The sequence below is a fragment of the Triturus cristatus genome, chromosome 10, assembly GCF_964204655.1.
Source record: "Triturus cristatus chromosome 10, aTriCri1.1, whole genome shotgun sequence".
Taxonomy (NCBI): Eukaryota; Metazoa; Chordata; class Amphibia; order Caudata; family Salamandridae; genus Triturus; species Triturus cristatus.
In genome coordinates, this window is record NC_140593.1 from 1,048,538,909 (window position 1) to 1,048,562,900 (window position 23,992).

The window sequence follows — 23,992 nt, forward strand, 5'->3', positions numbered from 1 at the left end:
GAAAACTGCCTGGGTTAAAAATATGTCCCCCCACCTAGGATTCTGTGTATATCTCTCTGGGAGTTGGGGTCATGAGACCTGCATCTAAAGTCAGAAAACTGGAGGGGCACAGGGCGGCTCTTCATCCATGTCCTCGGAAGAGCACCAATGATGGGGTGAAGTAATGAGCAAAGTAACAGAAAAGAAAGAAAACACACATTGTAAAACTCCGGCATATGACCTAGCTTGGAGATCGGGATAGGAGCACCCCAGGAAGCAGAACCCCTGGTTATGCTCGGAAAAGATTGTCGGCGGTTTTATGGTGGGGAGTGAGTGGGAAGAAGCACAAACAGGGAGGGTGTCAAAACTGACTATCTAAAGCATTGCTACAAATTAAGCAAACAGGGGATGTTCTTACTTACAGCACCAAGTGCCCAAAATGTGTGTATATAAAGATTCACATACACACGAATACGCTGTTTAAAACTACCTATTTCCTCACGAACTGAAGGCGCGACATCACAAATGCTTTTTTTGGGGGGTGGAGGTCTATCAAGGCAATCCAGTTTGATTCTCACGAGATGTGCGTTTTCCAATGAGTGTGTATTGGAGAAGGGGTGGGGTCAGCCATCCATCCACAGCCCCCACCGCCGAACACCCCTTTAAGCATAACAAGGCGATAGCATAGCAATGCAGATGTGACTCAGTGCAAGGGACGCAGTTCATGGGCTAAAAAGGGATGTTGTAAACACTTTTTGGGGGTTGGTGATCAAATGTAACCAACATGGGAGGCTAAAGAGAAGGAGAGATTACCTGGGGGAGTCATACTGAAAAGTGGGGGTGATGGGGCTGTAGAAGACCTGTAAATATACAAAGGTACTCTTGTCTCGCCAGTGTGAGGTGATGGGCCAGTTCTGCCATGTAGTATGGCTTCAGGGTTCAAAGGCTCCTCAAAACACAGCACAGGAGCTACATTTTTTTAAATGTCTGGACGCCAACGGAAAGGGCAAATGAATCAAATGTCAAACTGCAGGAAAGGGAATATGGGTGCAGCTCACTGAGGGGGTGGGGGCGCTGAGGAGAACAAGAGTACGGCTGTAACTCTCCAATGATGGCAGGGAGGAGAGAACGTTCCGGGGGGGCGGGCAAATATACCACAGAACGGTTTGAAACATGGCGGTTCCCGCAGTTGGAAGTACCCGAATGGCTCACAGCCTTTCAAGTATGAAATGGAGTTCACACCATGGTGCAAGACGAAGGGGACCCAGATCTCTCACCAAAAAATCAAATACCTAGTTTAAACATTCCATTTCCTGCATAATGGACTTTGTGAGGGTAGTCCCAGTTCAGAACTACCGTTTATGCCAAGGAGTCCAGAGTGACATGCTCTACATTACGAGCATACACAGCTTTTGCTACCACGGTTAGGTCTCGCAGTGCTTTCACTCTGAGAGCCCTTTTCAGGCGTAGAATTTTAGGAAAACATGAGACAACAAAAACAAACAGAAACATTTTGTCCACACATATGCGGCAAAGCACGCACACAATGGAAGGGGGGAGGGAGGGAAATTGAAAGCATGCCGCCATGCGCGAGCACATTTTGTACACCCATACGCGGCAAGCTGCATACGCGAAGCGGCCTTTTAGTTGCTATAACAAAAAAAGCTTCGCAAGATGGCGTCTGACTGTCCACAGTCAGTACAGACACGCGTATGCTGTCTGCTTTGGACAGATGGCGAGAGCAGCCATCTTTGTCCATGCAGACGTGTGCATGTAAGCCCACGGGGAGAATTGATTTCAAAAGGTTCTCCTCCTGGCGAGAGCAGCGCATGCGCTGCTTTCGCCAGGCGAGACCTAAAAATTGCATTACATAGGGTCTGAATGTTGTTAAAATCTATGGGCCTCATTTACAATGAAATGGTGTAGGGCCACAGCGATTTTAGCATAATTATAGATTTGCCGCATTTGCCACATAATCCATCATCTGCCGCTTAATCTGCTAATTTTAACAAAAAATGATTTACTCAAAAGGTTCAAAAGTTACTAAAATGCAGAAACAGGTGTTACCGCTCTGTAGAAGGCCCTTTGTAAAACTGTACCGGTTACCTTTTTGTTGCTTATTGCTATATTTGGGTGTTAAACTGGTACTAATGAGGTGCAACCACAGATTGACTGTCTCTCTGGAGAACATTTATGGTTGTCAATGATAAGGAATACTAGGTTCAAGACATTTTTGGCAAGAGGGGGTCCTTATGCCTAAAATATTTTGATGGGGGGGTCCCGGCATCAAAAAGTTTGAAGACCACTGATATAGGGTCTCAGTGGTCTCTTCAGGACTGAATGATGTAGGGACATCTATGAAGGAAATGATAAGAAAAGCATAAGGCCCATGTACCGGCACATATGCGAAAAATGAGAAGGACGTGTGTGGAAGAAAGTACCTGTTAGTTCAATTGCGCAGCCTGGTGAAAATGGCGTGCCACACGTGAAAAATGAAAGGGAAGTAGATACACAAATGAAGACCCAGCCAGGTACTGGTATTGTGAGGAGAGAAGAAAAGGGGTAACAGTCACACATTGATTGTGATGTCAAGGGGAAACTGGATGGATGGGAAAGAAGGGATTTCAAATGTTTTGGGAATATCCGGACAGCACTTACCCCAATGTGAGTGAGGGAAGGCTGACAATTGAAGGATTCAAGCGGCCTTTACGGCTAATAGACGACTCACTACAGCCGTAGTGGGCTGGCGATTCCAAATGGACTTTTGAGGAAGCGGTGTGGGGAGCAGAGATGCATTGTCGTTTAAATAGTGTCGGTCCACTGTAAATATTCCTGGGGAAAAGATTTAAAAAGGGCAAGATATCAGTAGCAAAAAAGGCTTTGCAGCTAAGGTGAGCGTCGGGAAATGGTGGCGTTATGGCCGTTCCTTACCAGGATCGTGAATTTGTTCCAATCAACATGACGATACTACGCGTGTGCCTCCTCAAAGCTGCGTGAGTCAGCTTTGTCTCCAGGTCAGATGACAGTGATTACCAGGGTACACTGACATTATATGCAGTGTTTTCCCGCCGTCAAGCAGAGTGAACGGCAGGCCTCACTTGGGATAACCGCTAATGCGTTTCATCCGGTTATTGGTGAACGTGAAAAAGTGAGGAAAGACCTCAGTTTGTGATAAGTGGGTAAAAGAAAGAATAGAGGTGTGTGGCACACGGTGGAGTAGGCGCGCAACCGCATGTGAGCAGAATAATCACTTATTAACATAATTTTTCAAGCGCACGGGACTTAGGCGTGCATATTTACATATTATGCAGAGAGCTGGAACAGGTTGCCAGTATCTTATCTCAGGGAGGACTCGAATCGGGTTTTCCCTAGTGTCAGTATATTACCACAGTCAACATATGGTAACATGGACAGTGTGTTTGGAAAACATAACAACTGTACCAGTCAAAACAGACTCGTGAAATAAAGAGGCATCTTAGTATAAATGATCTCATATGTCATAATCGGTGTGTATACATACATTAGAACCAAATAATACTTAAATATTTCCAAACAAATCTCTATATACATAAGATATATTAACACACGATGTTAGGTACACAGGTACTGTTTCTTGCCATAGCAGGCCCGTCAATGGAGCAACATTAGTGTTTCAGTGACTTTGCACCAGGTCAGAGCAGATGTTAATTTCCTGCTGCTAACGCGCCATATCGTCTTTTTTGTGGTCTTATCGCAAATCTGGCTGGTCGTTGAGAATGTTGCGAACTGTGGTTTTCGCTATTTTTTGCACGGGAACGCCTACTCTGCATATCATTAGCGTTAGTTGCCAGTGTCATCCATGGTAATATTTTTGCGTCTGCTATCGCAGGGAAACTAGTGATATCGACTGTTAGCACCAGCTTGTGAATGGTGCGATGAATTTAACACCACTTTGCCTGCGATAAAGTGCCGATAACTTGGCGATAAATCCTTGAGAATATGCCCCAGAGTTGCATGTACTGCAAAATACATACCAAGAGAATGATAAAAACTCAGAATTATTTAGTTGAACTGTATGCTTTCATATTCCATAGGCTCTCAAGCCCATCTTTCCATGACTCAATATGGGATCTGTAGCTTATATTCTTTAGGCGTGGGTAAAAAATTCCATTCCGCCTGAGGAATTTTAACATCTCCGAGTTACTCAAGCCATATTCCGCCAATCGCTGTGTGGCTGATTTTGTTCCCCACGACGCTCAAAATATTGGAGCTGGTGAGCACGAGTGAGATTTGGCGATTCCTAACACTATTTTCTAACCCGGGTGGTCGCTGGCATTCTGGTCAGAGGGCTGGCATTCAAGTAGATCTGCTACCAGTCGAGTAGATTTTCACTTTGAGTGGAGCAAAAGCAACTCGAAAGGTCGCACGTTCCGTTTGTGCTGATTTTCGGCGCTGCTCGCGCTAACAGTGCTAAATTGCTGCGCCAGCAGGATATTTTCCACCTGTTGGCAAAATGTTGCAGAGTGAAACTCTGCAAGTTCCACCCACCCTAATATTCCTGTGACAGTTTTATATAGCTATAATCCGTATTCAATGCTAAATAGATGTCTACAGTCCTAATCAATCCTAAAAATAGTAATAGGGAAGTAGTCTGTGCTCTGTAGACAAGAAAGAAACAAATGGCAGCAAAATGAGAGAGTAGAAGAATCCGGCACTACAGAGCCGTATTGGTTACAATTTAGAAACCATACCATTAAAATCCAAGACATCCTTCTTGAAGAAGCTCACACAAAATACTGCTGGGTGGAAATTTCTTTTAGGTATTTGAATTTATTTAGCATTCTTATTGCAGTCTCTGGCTTTGTCATGTATTGCTTCATCAAAAAACATAAATAATTTTGTATTTTTCATGTTTGTTTGTAATTATTTACCATAAAAGCTCCAGTGACTTGGGTATGAAATAATAATTGCCAAATGGAACAATTTAATTGTTGAGGATAGCTCCAACCACCAAATATTATGATTTACCTGTTAATTACAATATTCACATAATTCTGAAGACTGTTTGCCACTCTCTAAGCCAGACATTGTGGATCAGCTCAAAGTCAAGCAACATATGAGACGCCTTGACGCCATGTAAATTACAATGCCAGAGAACCTGGAGCTTGTGATTAAGTTTTGCTTAATTATATAGGAAAAACAATGGTTCCTGTGGAATAATAAAACCTATATTTGTAATAATATGCACAATCGTGATAAGGAGGGTTCGACTAATGTCAGAGGGGGAAGAAACCACATAGACCGATGATTTAGTATAACGCCATTTATACGTTTTCAGGGGAGAAAAAAAGATATATACATTGTTCCAAATTCATTGGAAAACATTTGTGCATAGTGTCCCAAGTAAACAAGGGAACCTAAAACATAAGTGAGAGTGTGATAATTATATACAAGGTTTCCACAATTTCATACAAGTCGACCATTATCAATTATGTTCAGTGTGAACAGCAGCTATATACAGCGATACGTGCTGGGTAATGGTTAGCTTCTTCTATGTGTCGACGGCGTTTCGACCCTCTAATCAATGTAGGGTCTCTTCAGGACTGAATGATGTAGGGACATCTATGAAGGAAACGATAAGAAAAGCATAAGGCCCATGTACTGGCACAAATGCGAAAAATGAGAAGGATGTGTGTGGTAGAAAGTACCTGTTAGTTCAATTGCGCAGCCTGGTGAAAATGGTGTGCCACACGTGAAAAATGAAAGGGAAGTAGATACACACATGAGGACCCAGCCGTGTACTGGTATTGTGAGGAGAGAAGAAAAGGGGTAACAGTCACACATTGATTGTGATGTCAAGGGGAAACTGGATGGAGGGGAAAGAAGGGATTTCAAATGTATTGGGAATATCCGTACGGCACTTACCCCAATGTGAGTGAGGGAAGGCTGACAATTGAAGGATTCAAGCGGCCTATACGGCTCATAGACGACTCACTACAGCCGCAGTGGTCTGGTGATTCCAAATGGACTTTTGGGGAAGCGGTGTGGGGAGCAGAGATGCATTGTCGTTTAAATAGTGTCGGTCCACTATAAATATTCCCGGGGAAAAGACTTAAAAAGGGCAAGATATCAGTAGCAAAAAAGGCTTTGCAGCTAAGATGAGCGTCGGGAAATGGTGGCGGTATGGCCGTTCCTTACCAGGATCGTGAATTTGTTCCAATCAGCGTGACGATGCTACACGTGTGCCTCCACAAAGCTGCGTGAGTCAGCTTTGTCTCCAGGTCAGATGACAGTGATTACCAAGGTACACTGACAATATATGCAGTGTTTTCCCGCCGTCAAGCAGAGTGAACGGCAGGCCTCACTTGCGATAACCGCTAATGCGTTTCATCCGGTTATTGGTGAACGTGAAAAAGTGAGGAAAGACCTCAGTTTGTGATAAGTGGGTAAAAGAAAGAATAGAGGTGTGTGGCACACGGTGGAGTAGGCGCGCAAACGCATGTGAGCAGAATAATCACTTATTAACATAATTTTTCAAGCGCACGGGACTTAGGCGTGCATATTTACATATTATGCAGAGAGCTGGAACAGGTTGCCAGTATCTTATCTCAGGGAGGACTCGAATCGGGTTTTCCCTAGTGTCAGTATATTACCACAGTCAACATATGGTAACATGGACAGTGTGTTTGGAAAACATAACAACTGTAGCATCCTGTCAAAACAGACTCGTGAAATAAAGAGGCATCTTAGTATAAATGATCTCATATGTCATAATCGGTGTGTATACATACATTAGAACCAAATAATACTTAAATATTTCGAAACAAATCTCTATTTATACTAAGATGCCTCTTTATTTCACGAGTCTGTTTTGACAGGATGCTACAGTTGTTATGTTTTCCAAACACACTGTCCATGTTACCATATGTTGACTGTGGTAATATACTGACACTAGGGAAAACCAGATTCGAGTCCTCCCTGAGATAAGATACTGGCAACCTGTTGCCTAAGCCTATAAGAAATATTAACCATCACTGTTTAGGCACCATGCACAAGAGTTCCATGTTCTCTGCATAATATGTAAATATGCACGCCTAAGTCCCGTGCGCTTGAAAAATTATGTTAATAAGTGATTATTCTGCTCACATGCGTTTGCGCGCCTACTCCACCGTGTGCCACACACCTCTATTCTTTCTTTTACCCACTTATCACAAACTGAGGTCTTTCCTCACTTTTTCACGTTCACCAATAACCGGATGAAACGCATTAGCGGTTATCGCAAGTGAGGCCTGCCGTTCACTCTGCTTGACGGCGGGAAAACACTGCATATAATGTCAGTGTACCCTGGTAATCACTGTCATCTGACCTGGAGACAAAGCTGACTCACGCAGCTTTGTGGAGGCACACGTGTAGCATCGTCACGCTGATTGGAACAAATTCACGATCCTGGTAAGGAACGGCCATACCGCCACCATTTCCCGACGCTCATCTTAGCTGCAAAGCCTTTTTTGCTACTGATATCTTGCCCTTTTTAAATCTTTTCCCCAGGAATATTTACAGTGGACCGACACTATTTAAACGATAATGCATCTCTGCTCCCCACACCGCTTCCCCAAAAGTCCATTTGGAATCGCCAGCCCACTACGGCTGTAGTGAGTCGTCTATTAGCCGTAAAGGCCGCTTGAATCCTTCAATTGTCAGCCTTCCCTCACTCACATTGGGGTAAGTGCTGTCCGGATATTCCCAAAACATTTGAAATCCCTTCTTTCCCATCCATCCAGTTTCCCCTTGACATCACAATCAATGTGTGACTGTTACCCCTTTTCTTCTCTCCTCACAATACCAGTACCCGGCTGGGTCCTCATGTGTGTATCTACTTCCCTTTCATTTTTCACGTGTGGCACACCATTTTCACCAGGCTGCGCAATTGAACTAACAGGTACTTTCTACCACACACATCCTTCTCATTCTTCGCATTTGTGCCAGTACATGGGCCTTATGCTTTTCTTATCGTTTCCTTCATAGATGTTCCTACATCATTCAGTCCTGAAGAGACCCTACATTGATTAGAGGGTCGAAACGCCGTCGACACATAGAAGAAGCTAACCATTACCCAGCCGTATCGCTGTATATAGCTGCTGTTCACACTGAACATAATTGATAATGGTCGACTTGTATGAAATTGTGGAAACCTTGTATATAATTATCACACTCTCACTTATGTTTTAGGTTCCCTTGTTTACTTGGGACACTATGCACAAATGTTTTTCCAATGAATTTGGAACAATGTATATATCTTTTTTCTCCCCTGAAAACTTATAAATGGCGTTATACTAAATCATCGGTCTATGTGGTTTCTTCCCCCTCTGACATTAGTCGAACCCTCCTTATCGCGATTGTGCATATTATTACAAATATAGGTTTTATTATTCCACAGGAACCATTGTTTTTCCTATATAACGATTTACCCTGGTTCCTCAGTGGGTAGGGCCCTGTTCTGTCCTTAAAGTTTCGCTTAGAGGCACGAAACCTCAATAATTGGTTCATAAGGAAGAACAAGGTGTGTGCTGCATTTACAGAAATAGATAATTTCATACAGGTAGGCAATCACTCATTCAACTACTTTCAAAATATGAGTCAACTACATCTTCCCTTTCAAGCTCACCCTCTCTTTTTACCTGTTCTTACTTTTTGATCTTAAGAAATGTTCATGATTCTGAGGCTCCCTGCAAGTGTTCTGTCAATTGTATGGATTGTAAAAGGCTAGACTGTTAATCAGCTCACTGTACCTCTCCTCCTCCACTTGGTTCAAACATCTAGCTACAATATCTAAGTTTACTATCAATAAATAACGGGTATTCCTTTTTCTATAAACTCCAATCACCACATTACTGGCTAGATAGTATATAGTTATATGCACAAGGGGATCTAGGGCACTTATAAAGGTCCAGTACCTTTAATAGTGCCCTATCGCAGGGCCCGTAGGGCATTGTAGCGCCAGCCCGACAAAAAGCACGCCCTATGATGAAGCATGGCATCCACTCGGATGTGTGAGGGCACCAAGTAATTATCATATAGATTCCTCAGGGTTCCAACCTAGCTTTCTTGTTCTATGTTTTAGGAACAGTACCTCCTTGATTTATAAACAGAACATAGAACACATGCCATTATTTTAATAAATTATCTATTAGGCAAACCTCTAAGTGTTCCTGTTTTCCCAAATCAAAAGTATTCATAGAAGTTCATATATTCAAGATAAGAGGCATAATCTTCTACACTTTAACCAAGAGATTATAAATTGGCAAAATAATCTCTCCACACCATTTTCTTCTCTGTAATTTGGCAAAGGAAATCCCTTGGTATGAAAACGTTTTTGAGCTCATAAGAATTTCACTGTCAGAGAGGCAATTTTCCTAAGATCAAAATTACGCCAAAGGAAAGGGTAAATAAATCAAGTGGATATGATGCATCATGTTTAGCACCGCCTCCTATGTTATTTGTATTGTTACAGGAAACAGTACTTGAAGAAATTAGATGTACCTCGTGCCTTCAGAATACTGTGTAGGTGATACTAATGTCAGGGATTTAGCTTATGCAGATGACACTCTACTTTAAAAAAAAAAAAATAACAAAAATCCTGTTGTGCTGCATCTCGTGCTAGTGTTTGCATCTGAATATCAACGCAGCTGAAGTGTTTCCACCCTATTGTGCCATACTACCTGTATGATGTAGGTCTGAAATTGGACGGATAAAGCCTAGTTATAAAATATATTGCAACACTGGTGAAAACTCAATGTTTCGTTTATGTTGGAAAGGTAACCATGTTCTTGAGAGAGAAAACTGTTAATTTTGTCTTGGGGAGGAATTGTTTTTTTTGTGGTGGTGCACTATGTCCTTTGCTGACCTGTCCATTCATTCCTGGCAGGAATGGAAGTGTTTGGAATCCATGAGACTACATATATGTCCATCATGAAATGTGATCTTGATATCCGTAAGGACCTGTACGCTAACATTTTGCTATCTGGAGGTACCACCATGTACCCAGGCATTGCTGACCGAATGCAGAAGGAGATCACAAGCCTTTCACCACAAACAATGAGGATTAAGGTAATTTCCAACAGCAGTACCACATGCAAACCATGGAACCATTGTAATGAACAGGATTTGAGGCTAGTTTACTGTGTAGGTAACTTCCGGCTTGAAGTCATGATTGGCTCAGACCCTCCGACTACTAATACTAATACTAGTACGACTATGCATTATCAAACTGCACAGTGCGTCAAACCTATCAGATGTAGAAGGAGAGCTAAATGCATGTAAGATTAAATTATTGGATACTTTTGTTAAATGTGAATCTCCACCATCCAGGTTTTCTGAATACTTGACAAATGAAAACAGGTTATAGGAATACCGAACATCACACACAGAGGAAAACAATATAATTTTAAGACAATTCCATAATCACTGATTAAGACCCAAAGCAATATAATTAAGGGCCAGATGTACTGACATTAGGAATACCAATTTCCTAATTGCGATTCTCTCTGAATCAGGATCTCTAATGTATAAAACTCTTTTGAGTATCATTAGCAAATCCTAGTGGGTCACAAATAGACCTACCCATGCATATTAATGAGGTAGGTCGCAATTTGTAACCCGTTAGGAATTGCAGCCATCACAAGGATGGCGGTCTGCTGAGGTCAGCACACCACCATGTCTTTGATTGCTTTTTAATAAAGCAGTCTTTTTTTAAAATGCAGCCTGTTTTCGTCAAGGAAAACGGGATGCATTTAAAAAGAAGAAATAAAACTTTGCAGTTTCATTTTTTAAGAGCAGGCTGTTGGACCACAGCCTGCTCTTAAAAAATATTTGTTTTCCATTTTCAAAGAGGAAGGAGTCCTTTGGGGACCACTTCCTATTTGCGAATGAGTTACCACTTCCTTCAAAGAGTCAGTAAAATATGAATGTTTTGTGACCGTAATTCGGTCACAAAACATCATACATCCAATTTAAATTTGGTATTTGGAAGGGACACACTAAACATGCCCCTATCAAATACCGAATCGCAATTTGTATTTTGTTCATATGTAAAAAGATTTTGATTGGCCGTTTCCGACAGCAAAAATGCTTCGTACATGTGGCCCTACATCTTCAATTATTCTATGAAAATAGGCAACAAGGTGGCCATTGTAAGGGCCCTCTGGAAATCAAACCCTAATTTAGGAGCCCTCTGAATATTGTATAGTCTCTACTATGGAATCAAAAACATGCCTTTGTTCCTACATTAGTGTAGAAGGGAAGCACTAAGTTTATGATTCCATCGTACCAGCACTACAAATGTCTTTATATGAAAGACCCCGAATCTCCACCCAACCAAAATTCTCAGGGAAGGAGGAGCCTGTAAGTGCAGAATATATCATGACAAGGTGGGTGGTGTGAGAAGGTGGCCTGATATATGCTGTCCACTAGTTCTAGTGGGCACCTTGTATCAGTCCAAACAACCTCTTTTGGTGATAGGTTAAAGACAACCTTTATTGAAAGCTATCCTAGTGGTAGCTATGGAGAGCAGCCTTCAGGCTAAGTCTTGAATGAATGTAAAGCAGCTTGTTTTACCAGTCTATAATCTCTTGAGTTGATCAAATGAAAGGACAACCACATCAGGTATATATTTAAAATATATGCATTTAGGTTAACACACACCCCTCTAGTCTCTTTATGAGACTGGAGTTCGAAGTACTTAAGTTACAAGATAGCAATCATCAGTAATAGCACAAATACACGTTTGGACCCTAGGGGCGTCCCAAACCATATACCAAAAAAGTGGTATAAGAACCACAACTGGAATAGACACTAGGCCTATAGCCTGTAGAATCGCTGGGACTCCAAGGAACCACCCAAGGTAGTGACACAGGGGACCCACGGGGACTGTATGCAGTGTGTAAACACAACCGCAGGTTCCCGTTATCTTCTATGGGCAATGTCGAGGTTGGAAATTTAAAGATTAGGGACACTTCTAATGGAGTCAGGACCAAACCCTTTTGGACTTAAGATGTTCTAGGGCTAACACCCACGTGAGCACCAGAGTACTCGAGTTACCTCACCCAGGGAAGCCGGGTGCATAGGTGTCTTTTGGTGTTGGGTCGCGTGGTCGATTTCAATGGGAACCTGCAAAGAACTGCTGCTGCCGTGAAGAGGAGAAGTGTCCGGAGAGATCCAAGCCTGGATCTAGGGTGTAAGGAACCTGAAAGCAGAGGGGACAAAGTCTGGGTCACTAGCCAGTGACCGAGGACAGGATGGACCAATGCCCACAGATGTCGGGTGCTTCAGGTGAGTTGATGGGTGTCTTGACTCTTCAGCCACGAGGTCCAAGAGGCGTCGACGAAGTCCACGAGCCGAATGCGAGCTCTCCCACAAAGTCTGTTGAGTGCTGCGGTATAGGCGACCAGAATGGACCCAACAAGCCTTGGCAACGGCAAGTCACTGGAATTCAGAGAATGGACTGCAGTGCAGACCAACAAGGTCTGAGGGACTCACCCAGCAAGGGTAAGTCAGGGCACATCTGGAACAACCAGGAAAGCCAAAGCAGAAAAGGAGTTGCCTTCGTGGGGACCTGCTAGCCAACGAGCTAGTGATCACGAAGGAGCCTCGAGCGGTCGTTCTTGAAACTGGCCACGGGTCACTCGTGGAGTGAAGGCCAACAATCTTCGGTAGAGGAGGTGCTCAAGGCTGGGGCTACTCGGAGCCCAAAGCACAACTTTGAGGAGGACCAGGAAGTTGCTGCAAAAGATCATGGTGTCCAGGGGTCATGGTTCCACATCACCCACGATAGCCATGGGCCTCAGCTTTGCTGTGGACTCAGGGTAGCCTCGGAGAAGTCTGGAAATCTACCTCTGGTGATGCAAAGACTTCGGCGTCTGGCAGGAGCTTCAGCGATGCAGACTGGTCAGTTGCTTCTTTGGTGCCTGCCAAGCAGGGGAGTCACTCCTTGACGCCAAGGGAGATTTCTTCAGTCTTCTAGTTAAAGTAGAACGTCAAAGGTCCAGGATATATGTTGCAGAGTTTCGTCCAGGGTAATCTAAAGTCCTAGGGATTGGATTCCTATACGTATAGTAAGTTTAGGGGATGGACTAACTCTAAGGCCTCACCTATGGGTGGGCTTGGAAAGAGGGGTGGTTACACCCATTTCCTTTGTCCAGTTTCACGCCAGAGCAGGGGCAGGTAGCCCCTGCAACCGGTTTGAACTGCACTATGCACAGGGACACCAAGTGTCCCCCCAGTGCAGGACTTCAAAGCACCAGAGAGTGCTCCTGCCCAGTCCCAATACACATCTGCCTGTCTGGGGAGGTGGTTACACCTCCCCTCGACAGGAAACCTATTGTCCAGGCCTCCCCTGCTGGAGTTTTGGTCAGCAGCAGGAGGCCAGACCAGTGTCTGTGGCAGAGGCATCCATTTTGTGATGCCAGGGCTCAGGAAAGTCCTACCGGCTTTAGCCAGTGTGAACATGTCCCACCCTATAGAAGAGTGGAATGCTACCCCCGCCGCCAGAATTGGCAGGGGGGTAGTATTCCAAAGCGTTTGACACCAAACACGACATGTTTTGATGCAGCCATTCCAAAGGTAGCATTTACCGTGAGGTTATAATGCACTTAAGAGTATATGGTATGGCTGTATCACAGAACAGCTATAAGGAAGGATTTCCGAAAGCTGCAGAGGGGCTCAGCTCATCCTTGGGCACCCTCTCACACAAAACCAAGCACTCTGCCTTCAGGATTATCAAGGCCTGCCATAGGAGTGGCTTATAGGTTTATATGTGTCTGTATAATGGTAGTGATATAGGTAGCCTATACCACGATAAGGGGTGCAAGCACACCCTTACCCAGGCTGCAGTAGCAGACCTGCGATGTCATTTTGGAGTGCTTCCCAGGGGTGGCATAATACATGCTGCAGCCCCTGGTAGTCCTCTGAGGTACCTATGCCCTAGGTACATAGTAGACCATATACTAGGGGCTTATAAGGCACTCCAGAATCCAATTAGATATGTACCTAATGTACATGGAAACCATTTTAGAGAGGAAGCAGCTAGGCTGTGGTCCTGATTAGCAGGACCACAGCCAGATTAAGGTCGAAAAACAGTGAAACACCAGCAAAAATGTGAAGCAGATCCTACTCTCCTACAGGTGGAGCACAAAAATGCCTTGTTCCCTCGTGGGTTGACCACGAAGGTAGGGGTCTAGAAAGCCACAACACACTGGCAAAACCATTCCTTATAACTCCCAGTTATCAGAGTTAAAAGATCTATAAACGTCTTACAAGTCTACAATCTACAGAGCAAAAAAACTATTGCCTGTCCCTCAAACTTAATGAAGCTGGTAATAGCTTAAAAGAAAGATTTTTCCAAAAATCTCATTAACCGTACAGCCTAGGCTATGTCAGCAGACTCCCCATGCCAAAGATTGGTGCAAGGTGATACAGAACTATTTTCATTCTAAATTCTTGCACAGCAAACTACTCCAAACATTGACAAAAGAAGAGAAGTGGGCTTAAGAGAAGGAAAAGTTACCTTAATCTTGACCCAAGTGTGCTTAGCCAATATCTTGCCCTGAACTGCAATGCCATCCTAAATCCAGCTTCAAAGATGCAGATCAATGAGTGAATAAGAGTGAGAGAGAGCAAGAGGGAGAGATGCAGAGAGAAAAGTGTAGGCATGCATCACAGAACCCCAGACAGAGGCTTAGGTTCTGCTTGCGCTGCAAAGAATGCCTTCTGATTGCTACTCCTCTTCGTGTAAATGATGATGAAGAAAAGATTAAAAGATGAAGATGGCAAACGTTTATCATTAGTAGAAACAGTATTCCCATGTGCTGGCAGGATAATGTCTAACTGAAGACCCCAGTATATCTTTCACATCGCTACGACCTGCAGCTAAGGTTAGTACTCAAGAGGGAGAATAGGATCCGAAAAATGCTGTCTCGGTCCACCTCTGTCCAAAGATTGCTGTTGCACATGTTCATATAATTCTTCTGTTTTTCTTCCACAGATCATTGCCCCACCTGAGCGCAAGTACTCCGTCTGGATTGGTGGCTCCATCCAGGCCTCCCTGTCCACCTTCCAGCAGATGTGGATCAGCAAGCAGGAGTACGAGGAGTCCGGCCCTGCCATCGTCCACCGCAGATGCTTCTAAGTGGACTCCCCATAAAGTTGCAGTGAAATAAACGCCAAAGCAACCATAGACAAGGCTTTTTATAATTTTTTTTCCTTGCATTTTTATAAGTTTAGTCGAGATTTAAAACATTTTCGAGCATTAGAGGAAAGAGGAGATGGTACTCTACTCTTGTAAAGAGTTTCTCCATATAGAATCCATGCAGGATCTATTGTACAACCATGTCTTTCCAAAAGAAAGATTACATCATACCAGTGTTCCTAGGTTTAAAATGCCTTTTTGAACCATGAGAAAAGACACCTGAGGCACCTATTGGCAGTCAATGTGGTTGTAAATGCATCTTGTTCTGGTTTAATAAATCTGTGTTCACATTACCAGCTTTTATATCATCTTTGCAGAGTTCAGTTGGCGTGGATGTTGGTTTGTCTTCTTTTCTGGGGACATCTTGTACAAAATTGGAATCCATGATCCTGGCCAGAGTCTGCCATACAGGGAATAGGCCGTAAAGCCTGAATACCTTTGTGGGCGGCGCTGTTTTTCATCGAAGTGCCCACAACACAGTGTTTCACTGAGATCAAGCAAAACCTGAGAGTTTTCTTGGCTGGTTCAACTACAAAGAATAAAAAAACTTTGATAGCCGTTTGTTTTTAATAGAAAATAAAGGTACGAATTTTGGAGGGTTTTTGGGGTGTCAAATTATATATTTGCTGACTGATTGCAGGTAGTTAATCTGAATAACCTAAGGGGTTCAGTGCATGTAAAAATCCAAAGCAAGTTTACAGTGTGGTTCACGGAGCTAAAAACATCTGCTTATGACGTGTGCTGTCATCTGCGGATCACAAGTTTGTCTTTCAGCAATGCCCACTCAGCCTTTTATCCTTCTGAGCTACGGAAATTGAGCACTATTAAATTAGGTGATAGTAACCTGTATTATTTACAGGGATTAGAAGTTTCACAAGTGGGGTATAAAATGACACATTTACATATATGTTTACATATAAAAAAATAATAATAATTTACCACCCTGCTCTTAATGGGCTCCCATGAGCCTCGCTCTCAGGTGTGTGCAAAATCACCTGGGTTAAATCCATTGCCAGACCTTGCAGATTCACCCTGGAACGCATTTACTGCTACAATTTGAGTTTGTGGGGTCAGAATGAGGAATGAATTGTGGAGACAGTTGCACTGCAAACACAAGGGGATGATGGACGGAGTGCTGAAACTTTTCAGACACTCACCCACAGTCACAGATCTGGGTTGATTCCATCATATTTCTTTAGCTCACTTTGCCACCCCAGTTTGGACCCAGCCATAAGCAAATCAGTCTTGATCAGATACAAGCATCCTGGGACAGGTATCGGGGTAACACTCCTCATCAGCCAGGCAAGCTTGAATCCAGTGGCAAAGTAAGCAAGGGACCACGTCCCCAGCATGTCTGTTTCTGGTCCCAGGACGACCTGGCTTGGCAGTTCGGGCTGGATTGTTCCCATAAGGACCAGGGTCAAGACTGATTTGCATATGGCCTGGTCTGAACTGGAGTGGCGAAGTGAGCTAAAGAACGAAGATGGTTTCAACCCATATCTGTAACTGGGGGTGAGTGTCTGAAAAGGTCCAGCTCTTCGTTCATCATCTCCTTGTGTCTGCTTTGTTCACCTTAAGTTGGCAGGGTATACCCAGACGTGGGTCTCTTGTTCACTTTGCCACTGGATTCAAGGTAGCCTGGGTGATGAGGGGTGTTACCCCGAAACCAGTCCCAGGATACTTGTTTCTAGTCCAGGGAAGACATGGCTTGGCAGTTCGGGCTGGACTGTTCCCACAAGGAACAGGGTCAAGACTGCTTTGCATATGGCTGGGTCTGAACTGGGATGGCAAAGTGAGCTAAAGAACGATGATGGATTCAACCCAGATCTGTGAGGGGGGTTGAGTGTCTGATAAGGTTCAGTGCTCCATCCATTATCTCCTTGTGTTTACAGTTGCACTGCACCCTGTTTCTGCAATTTTCTCCATCACCGGCCTCTTACTGGTGAAACCCCCTCAGGACTATTCTGGAGTAACTTGAGAGAGGAAGGCACCTGGAGGCAGTTTTTAAGCACACCTCGGAAGCTGGATGCGGGTTCAAATACCGTTTACATTACAGGCAAGGTGGGATTTACCCTGGGACCAGAGGCAGCTACTACCAAAACCAAGTGGTGGGGCAGCGCAAGGCGGGGCAAATAATATATATAAAAAAGAACTTACCTAGCCCTGCCGCTGCCGGAGTCCAGCTTCTTCCAGGATCGCATCTTCCAATCTTCACGAGTGTTTTCCTGTCCTGTGCACCTGGCAAGATTCCTTATTCAGCCGGGAACTCTCAGTCACAATTTGCACAGTAATTTTTACTATCTAGGAATGATTTGTAATCTTAGGAAGTCAATTATATTGCATGCTCATAAAACACTATGTGAAAAGGAGACTCTAAAAAGGCGGAGAAATAACATTAATTTTCAAGAAAGCAACACTCAAAGGATTCTTTTCTCCTTTTTGTGTTTTTTATGTGGACCCACTCATGAAACCGCCCCACCTCAGTCACTCAACAAACTAGCAGCTGTTCCAAGTGCTGAAAGGCAACGCTTCATTCCCTCTTTCCAGTAAGACACTTTTTTTAGGTCGATCATGGGCAGCGCATTTTTTAGGTCGAGCCTGGGCAGCGCATACCCTGCTCTGCGAGGCATACTGTATTTGGTATTTGGGCTATGGGGGAGTTTGGACACGTCCACTGCAGGCCTAAAAAAATCCTAAAAATGTTACTAGACCTGCAGGTCTAGTGACTTAAATCATCTACTCAACCTAATTATAATGCTATTGACCCATACACTGGTTTCAAATTATGTGATCCTGGCCAAGTATTTTAATTCACTGAGACGGCAGTTTCTTCTTAATCACATATGAGAGCACCTTTAAATACATGAGTTTAGCGCGTCTGCTGTACAGAAAACTATTTTCTTTTATTTAGTAAACTAAACATTAACTATATAGAATACAAATCTAGCCACATAAGGGATACACATGACCGCTGACATGCCTCTTAGTTCATTAACTGCATTGTCATCAGGGCGGGGGCAGGAATGTTTCTCAAATCATATTTAAAAACTATCACTTTTGATAAATACATAACTAAAGCATAAAGTAGCAGCACACTGTAATTTACATTCAGCAGATTTTACAATGAAATGGCCACTGAATTTGTCACTGACATGGTTTTAAAACTATATAGTGTACAATGTTTGGAAATAAAGTGTCTGCAAATATTTGTCATTTGCACATCACCAAGTAAAGTATTCTGATTTACTTTGCTCCTATTTAAATCATTTTTGCATCACACTTCTGAATCACAAAAAAAGTTATTTCATAATTACAGTTATATGTTTAAATACTTGTACTATTCATTTACAAGCAGTTTAAATGTTGTTGGAGAAAAAAACTGACATTTTACATCCTTTTGTTTCACAATTCTTGTCAGCTCACTAGACAAAAACCATTAACTGTGATAATTAAGTGAAAGAAAAGTTAAAACCATTTTCCAGGAACAGTTAGGCAACAATTAGTAAAAACACCAAACTGACATTTGACCTCTGTCCTTCAGCAGTCAGCAAATGTGTAAGATAAAAACATGATTTAAAGGCCTATTAATTGCTCATTCACTTTCTGAATGAACCTGTTTCTTCCAGCTTAAGTTTACTCCCAGCAAGGTCGAGTAAGTGCTAAAAATAGCTCGACCTGATAAAATTGCCAGTGGGTGAGTCGATTTTTCGAGGCCTGCACTGCTTTTGGTTGGTTAGTTGGCCTGCTTTTTAAATTTTATTTTCTCTGGTTGGTTAATATTGTGCATCTGTCCCGCCTTTCGGTGCTTGGTTCCCTCCCAGGGGACATCACCAATTGATTCTTTTGGTTGCCCAGCTCTGGCCTTAGCTTGACTCGTGAGCTCTCCCCCCACCCTTTGAGTGCAAATGTATCATCCATCCATGTCGTTATCTGGAGGAGGAACATTTAGGCACTTTTCTACAGGCCACTGGCCAGCTGTTGAAGAATGTCATGGGATCCCAAAGGTACTACTTAGCATATAGTTTATCACCGTTTTAAGTTGTTCACATATTCGGACTGTTATGTTTTTTCACCAGTACTGGGTGTTTACTTTTTCACATTGACCACATTCATTATCATTTTTGTCCCTTTAATCGTTGACTGAACCATTTGGAATGGTTTACTATTTTTCATGACTGATACATGGATAGACATTGTTGCTTTGATAGATAATCATCGTGTGCCTGTAAAAGAAAGTAAGAACAAGCATTTGCAATGCAATAGGTCTTGCATTACTGAAAGTTTTAGCTATTGGCGTTGCATTATTATTTGCAACGCCAATAGGTCAAACCTTCAGTAATGCGAGACCTATTGCATTCCAAATGCTTGTTTCCTTCGCCCACTGGTTTAACTAGCTTAGCTTAGATGCTATTGTGATCAAGGAAAGGGGCCCTGGACTAACTACTGGGCAGTACAAGACAGCCATCGTTGTGGTGCAGCAGACCCCACCATGTCTGGGCCCTGGTCCTATACACTAATGAAAGCTGCACTCCTCTGTCCGTCTGTACTTCTAGCGCCGAAGCCAAGTTAGCGCTAACAACATTGCGCAAGACACGAGTAGACAAGAGGCTGGCTGAAATTGCTCACACGGGCATAATATATAAACAAGCATTTGCAATGCAATCGGTCTTGCATCTCTTGAAGTTAGAGCTGTTGGCATTGAAACAGACAATGTTTTTTACTTTTATTTTTTGTATGCAGGCGAGTGATGATATTTGCATAGAGCTATTGCCATTTGTATGACTTTGTGGCACTAGAGAACCAGAAAATGGGAAATAGGTTATGAGGGAGAGGAGAAAAGAGTAATACGCTGGCTGAAAGTAAAATACACATTAAACCATTCTAATACCCTGTAGGAAGCGGTGACTTGACTTGCGCCTTGAATTTCATGAATACTCTATAGAAAGTTTTCAAAAATATCTCTGTTGTACCATGATTAAAACAGAAATAAAGCAAAGGTGACATGTGTGACGGGGGGGCGTGGCCAGCCGGGCAACATGGCGGACGCGAGCGACTGAGGCTCCGACCGTTACCTCCTGGATATCCTGCCATTTATCCTGAGAGGGGGCAGATCGTGGCAGCTGGATGCGGATCCGGTGTGGGGCAGTGCAGAGAAGCCGGCGTAGCCCCGCGAGCGGTGAATGTGAGGCGCCGTGACCCGGCGGGACCTGAGAGGAGAGGAAGCGCGCGGCGGCCTGTGAGGCGGGGCCTGCCGCGAGACCCTGCGAAAGAGCCGGGAGACGGAGCAGGGGGACGGCGCTGCATGAGAGGTCGCTCCCCTCGCGGCCGAGGTGTCCTGACGGCTGCGAGCTGACGTCTCCGGCAGACACGGACTGGTAGGAGCCCTGCCGGGTGCTGCGGTGCTGTGGGGGGCCCCCGCGACGTGGAGTGCAGTGGAGTGCGACGCCCTGGCCTGCAGGCTGGGCGGCGGAGAGCTGAGGAGCTGCGGCCCCCGGGGGACAGCATGACTGGAGTTCGGGGGAGCCCGCGGGCCCGAGTGGTGGGGGCCGCCGTCGAGGCCGAGACAGCACGGCGAGCTGCGACCTGGGGCCTACTGTGGTGAGCCCAGAGTGCCTGGGTGCGAGCCGTGTGGAGAGGAGGACCCTGGGCTTGAGTGACACGAGCGGCGGATCCTGGATCGGGGCGGCCGGGAGAGGCCAACTGTTGCACAGGAGGGGTGCAGAGGTGCACCTGGCGCATCCGGAGAGCCCGGAGGCCGCGGAGCGGATCGCCCGTTGCGGACACTGAGGCCTGGTGCTGACGGAGGCGGGCGCCACAACCTGGGAGGCGCCATTTTGTGCGAGGCCGTGGCGGAGGACGGTGCACTGGCCATTGTAGGGGCCGCCAGGAGCCACGCATTGGAGAGGTGAGGGGCTTCCGCAGGCGACTGTGACCCGGGGTGCTGGGCGTCGCGTCCCTGGGAGCGGGACCCCGGTTGTGGAGCTAGCCGACGGGGCTCCTGCGCCTGGATTGCCTAGCGCCCTAGTGGCTGTGCAGCTGCAACGACACAGAGCGAACGAGCCTTGGCGCACAGCGGTCTGCTGGCGGACACCGGTCGGGTGTACCTGGCAGGGCCAGAACGGGACTGGGCTGGATGCCGGCTAGCTGGCGCATCGGTGAGCAGGCACGGTGGTGCGGTGCCCTGAGGGGAGCGAGGTGCACGATCCTGGGAGCCCCTTGTGGCCTGGAGGACCACTACCGGTGTGCCTCCCTACTGGAGCCTGTTGCTGCTGCGGGCTGTGGGGTGTCCCCGGTCCTCTTCCTGCTGACTTCGGCCCAGCGGCTGGGCCCCCGGGTACGAGTATAGACCCGGCGGCTGAGCGGAGCAGAGAGCCGGCGTGGATTGGAGGGTCCACGCCCGGTCGTGTGCATGACGCCCGGAGATGAGCTGTGAATGCCGACCGCCCAACAGTACGTGATGGGCCGACTTCGCGACAAGTCGCAGCAGGGTCAGCTGCGTGCTGGGAGCCTGGACCCCATGCAGGGCCGGCCGGGGGGAGACACGGAGTCGCAAGCGGCGGCCCTCTCGACTAAAATGGACACCATGCTCGCGGCGGTGGAGAGACTTGGCACTACCCTGGATCAGACGAGGGCGTCCCTCGAAACGAGTGTCGACAAGGTCACATCCGACTTCACCCTCCTTCACGCTGACCACCGCAAACTGGCCGAGAGAGTAGAGTCACATGGTCAGATGCTTCAGGAACTACAACCTGTTGTACGGAGTCATAGCGCAGCGCTGCAGGATGTGCTGGACCGGGTCCATGCGCTCGAAGACAGGGTTGATGATGCGGAAGGACGCTCACGGCGCAACAACATCTGCGCAGTGGGTCTCCCGGAGGGAGTGGAGGGCAGACACCCGGAGCAATATGTGGAGAACTGGTTGCGGGGCCTCCTGCCTCAGGGGGTGTTATCTCAGCACTTTGTGGTGGAAAGGGCGCACAGGGTGCCGGCGCAGAGGCCCCAGCCGGGGGCCCGGCCCCGAACGTTCCTATTCAAGCTCCTCAACTATCGGGACAGAGATGCGGTTCTAAGCAAAACTAGAAAATCTGGTGACCTGACCGTGGGCAGTAGCCGAGTCATGCTCTTTCCGGACTACACCGCAGCCGTGCAGCGGCACAGAAGTAACTACATGGCGGTGAAGCGCCAGCTCCGTGAGTTGGCTCTACCTTACTCCCTGCTGTTCCCGGCCCGTCTGCGAGTGGTAGCAAAAGAAGGTGCCCGCTTCTTCGACTCCCCGGCGGACGTGTGGGACTGGCTGGAGGAGTCGGGGCAGTGGACGGGGGAGAGGCCTGCTGGCTCGGATGTCGATGGCCGCCCGGGGAGGCGATCCAGAAGACGTGGGCGCCGGGGGGCACGGCAGCCGGCGTGGCCGGGACCGGTGGCGCCTAACCCGGAGAGAATCCGGATGGAGCGGCGGGAGGTGTTGGAGGCGGTGGCGACGCTTGGGACATCGCCCGCCAGTGACCGCATGGAGGCCGGCACGCACAACGCAACGGGAGCGAGTGGGGCGTCGTCGCCGTCCACGGTGGTCTCGGAGGACTTGCTTCTGCCAGTGGTGACCCCGCAGACGGCGGACCTGATTGTGTGATAGGAGGTCAGGATGTCGAAGGTTTGGCAGGATCTACATATACTGAACTGGGGCCGCGTGCATGCCGTGGCAATGTGTTGGATGGTTCTGGGGCCCTGGGTCCCCCTGGGGGGCAGTAGGCTCAGAACTGGGAGCGCCTGGCCTTGTGGGGTTGGACTGCGCGAGGCGCGCGCCACCAGACGTTACACCTGCGGGCGCCTCCCGCTGGGGTTTACATTGGGCCTGCGCGGCAGTTCAGCTCCGGACCTGATGCTGCTCCTTCCTCTTCCAGTTGGGATAGGGGAGGGGTACTAGTGCCAGCAGGTCGCTACGATTACACGAACCCCATTGGTCACCACACTGCAATAGCCTAATACTACTTGGCGTTTCTGAGGTTTGGACGGATGCCCCGTTGGGAATACGCCCTATTTGTTAAACTGTTCATAATGGTTATATTGTTTACATGGCAGCGCATTAACATGCTCCCCCCGGACTGTGGCCCACCCCCCCTCCCTGGCGCGGACGCCCTGCCCCCAGCCCGACTTGCTCACCTAGCTTTGCGATGATGCACACTAACATTGTGACCTGGAACATTCGGGGCATGCACATGCCGTCCAGGCGCTACGCCATCTTCTCCTATCTGCAGCGACACTCCGTTGGGATTGCCCTCCTACAGGAGACGCACATGTCCTCGACGGAACTGGGCAGGCTCTCTAGGCGCTGGAGGGGACAAACGTACGGCACCGTTTACTCGGCGCACGCGTGGGGCACGCTGATCTGGGTGCGAGCAGGCGTCCCTTTCGATTGCAAAGAGGTGGTGGTGGATCGGGAGGGCAGGTATACCTTAGTGCGGGGGAAGCTGAACGGCCAAGAGCTGCTGCTGGGCTCGCTATATGCGCCTAACGTGGACCAGGCCTCCTTTTTGGCAAGATTGACGCAGCTTCTACACCCTTATGCTGGGCTCCCCTGGATGCTGGGAGGGGACTTTAATATGGTGTTGGATGTCCAGTTGGACAGATCCTTCCCTCCCCTCGGTGCCACGGTGGTGGAATCCAACGCCCGGGCGCTGGGAGACTGGCTCGCGCACTGGTCGCTGCAGGACTTGTGGCGCACACTCCACCCAACGGATAGGATATATTCTTATTATTCAGCGGTCCACGACCTGCACATACGGTTGGACAGGATAG

At 46.6% G+C, this 23,992-nt stretch overlaps 1 protein-coding gene across 1 annotated transcript in view; it reads left to right on the forward strand.

Annotated features, from left to right (window-relative positions):
* The window catches only part of LOC146796536 (actin, cytoplasmic 1-like), a 58,123-nt gene extending 42,631 nt beyond the window's left edge, over window positions 1-15,492 (forward strand). Inside the window, exons 5-6 of the mRNA XM_085629156.1 lie at window positions 9,884-10,065; window positions 14,996-15,492. Of these exons, the coding sequence (XP_085485282.1) occupies window positions 9,884-10,065; window positions 14,996-15,139 (326 nt within the window). The 3' untranslated portion in view covers window positions 15,140-15,492. The remainder of the gene's footprint in view (window positions 1-9,883; window positions 10,066-14,995) is intronic.
* The last annotated feature ends 8,500 nt before the right edge of the window (window positions 15,493-23,992 follow it).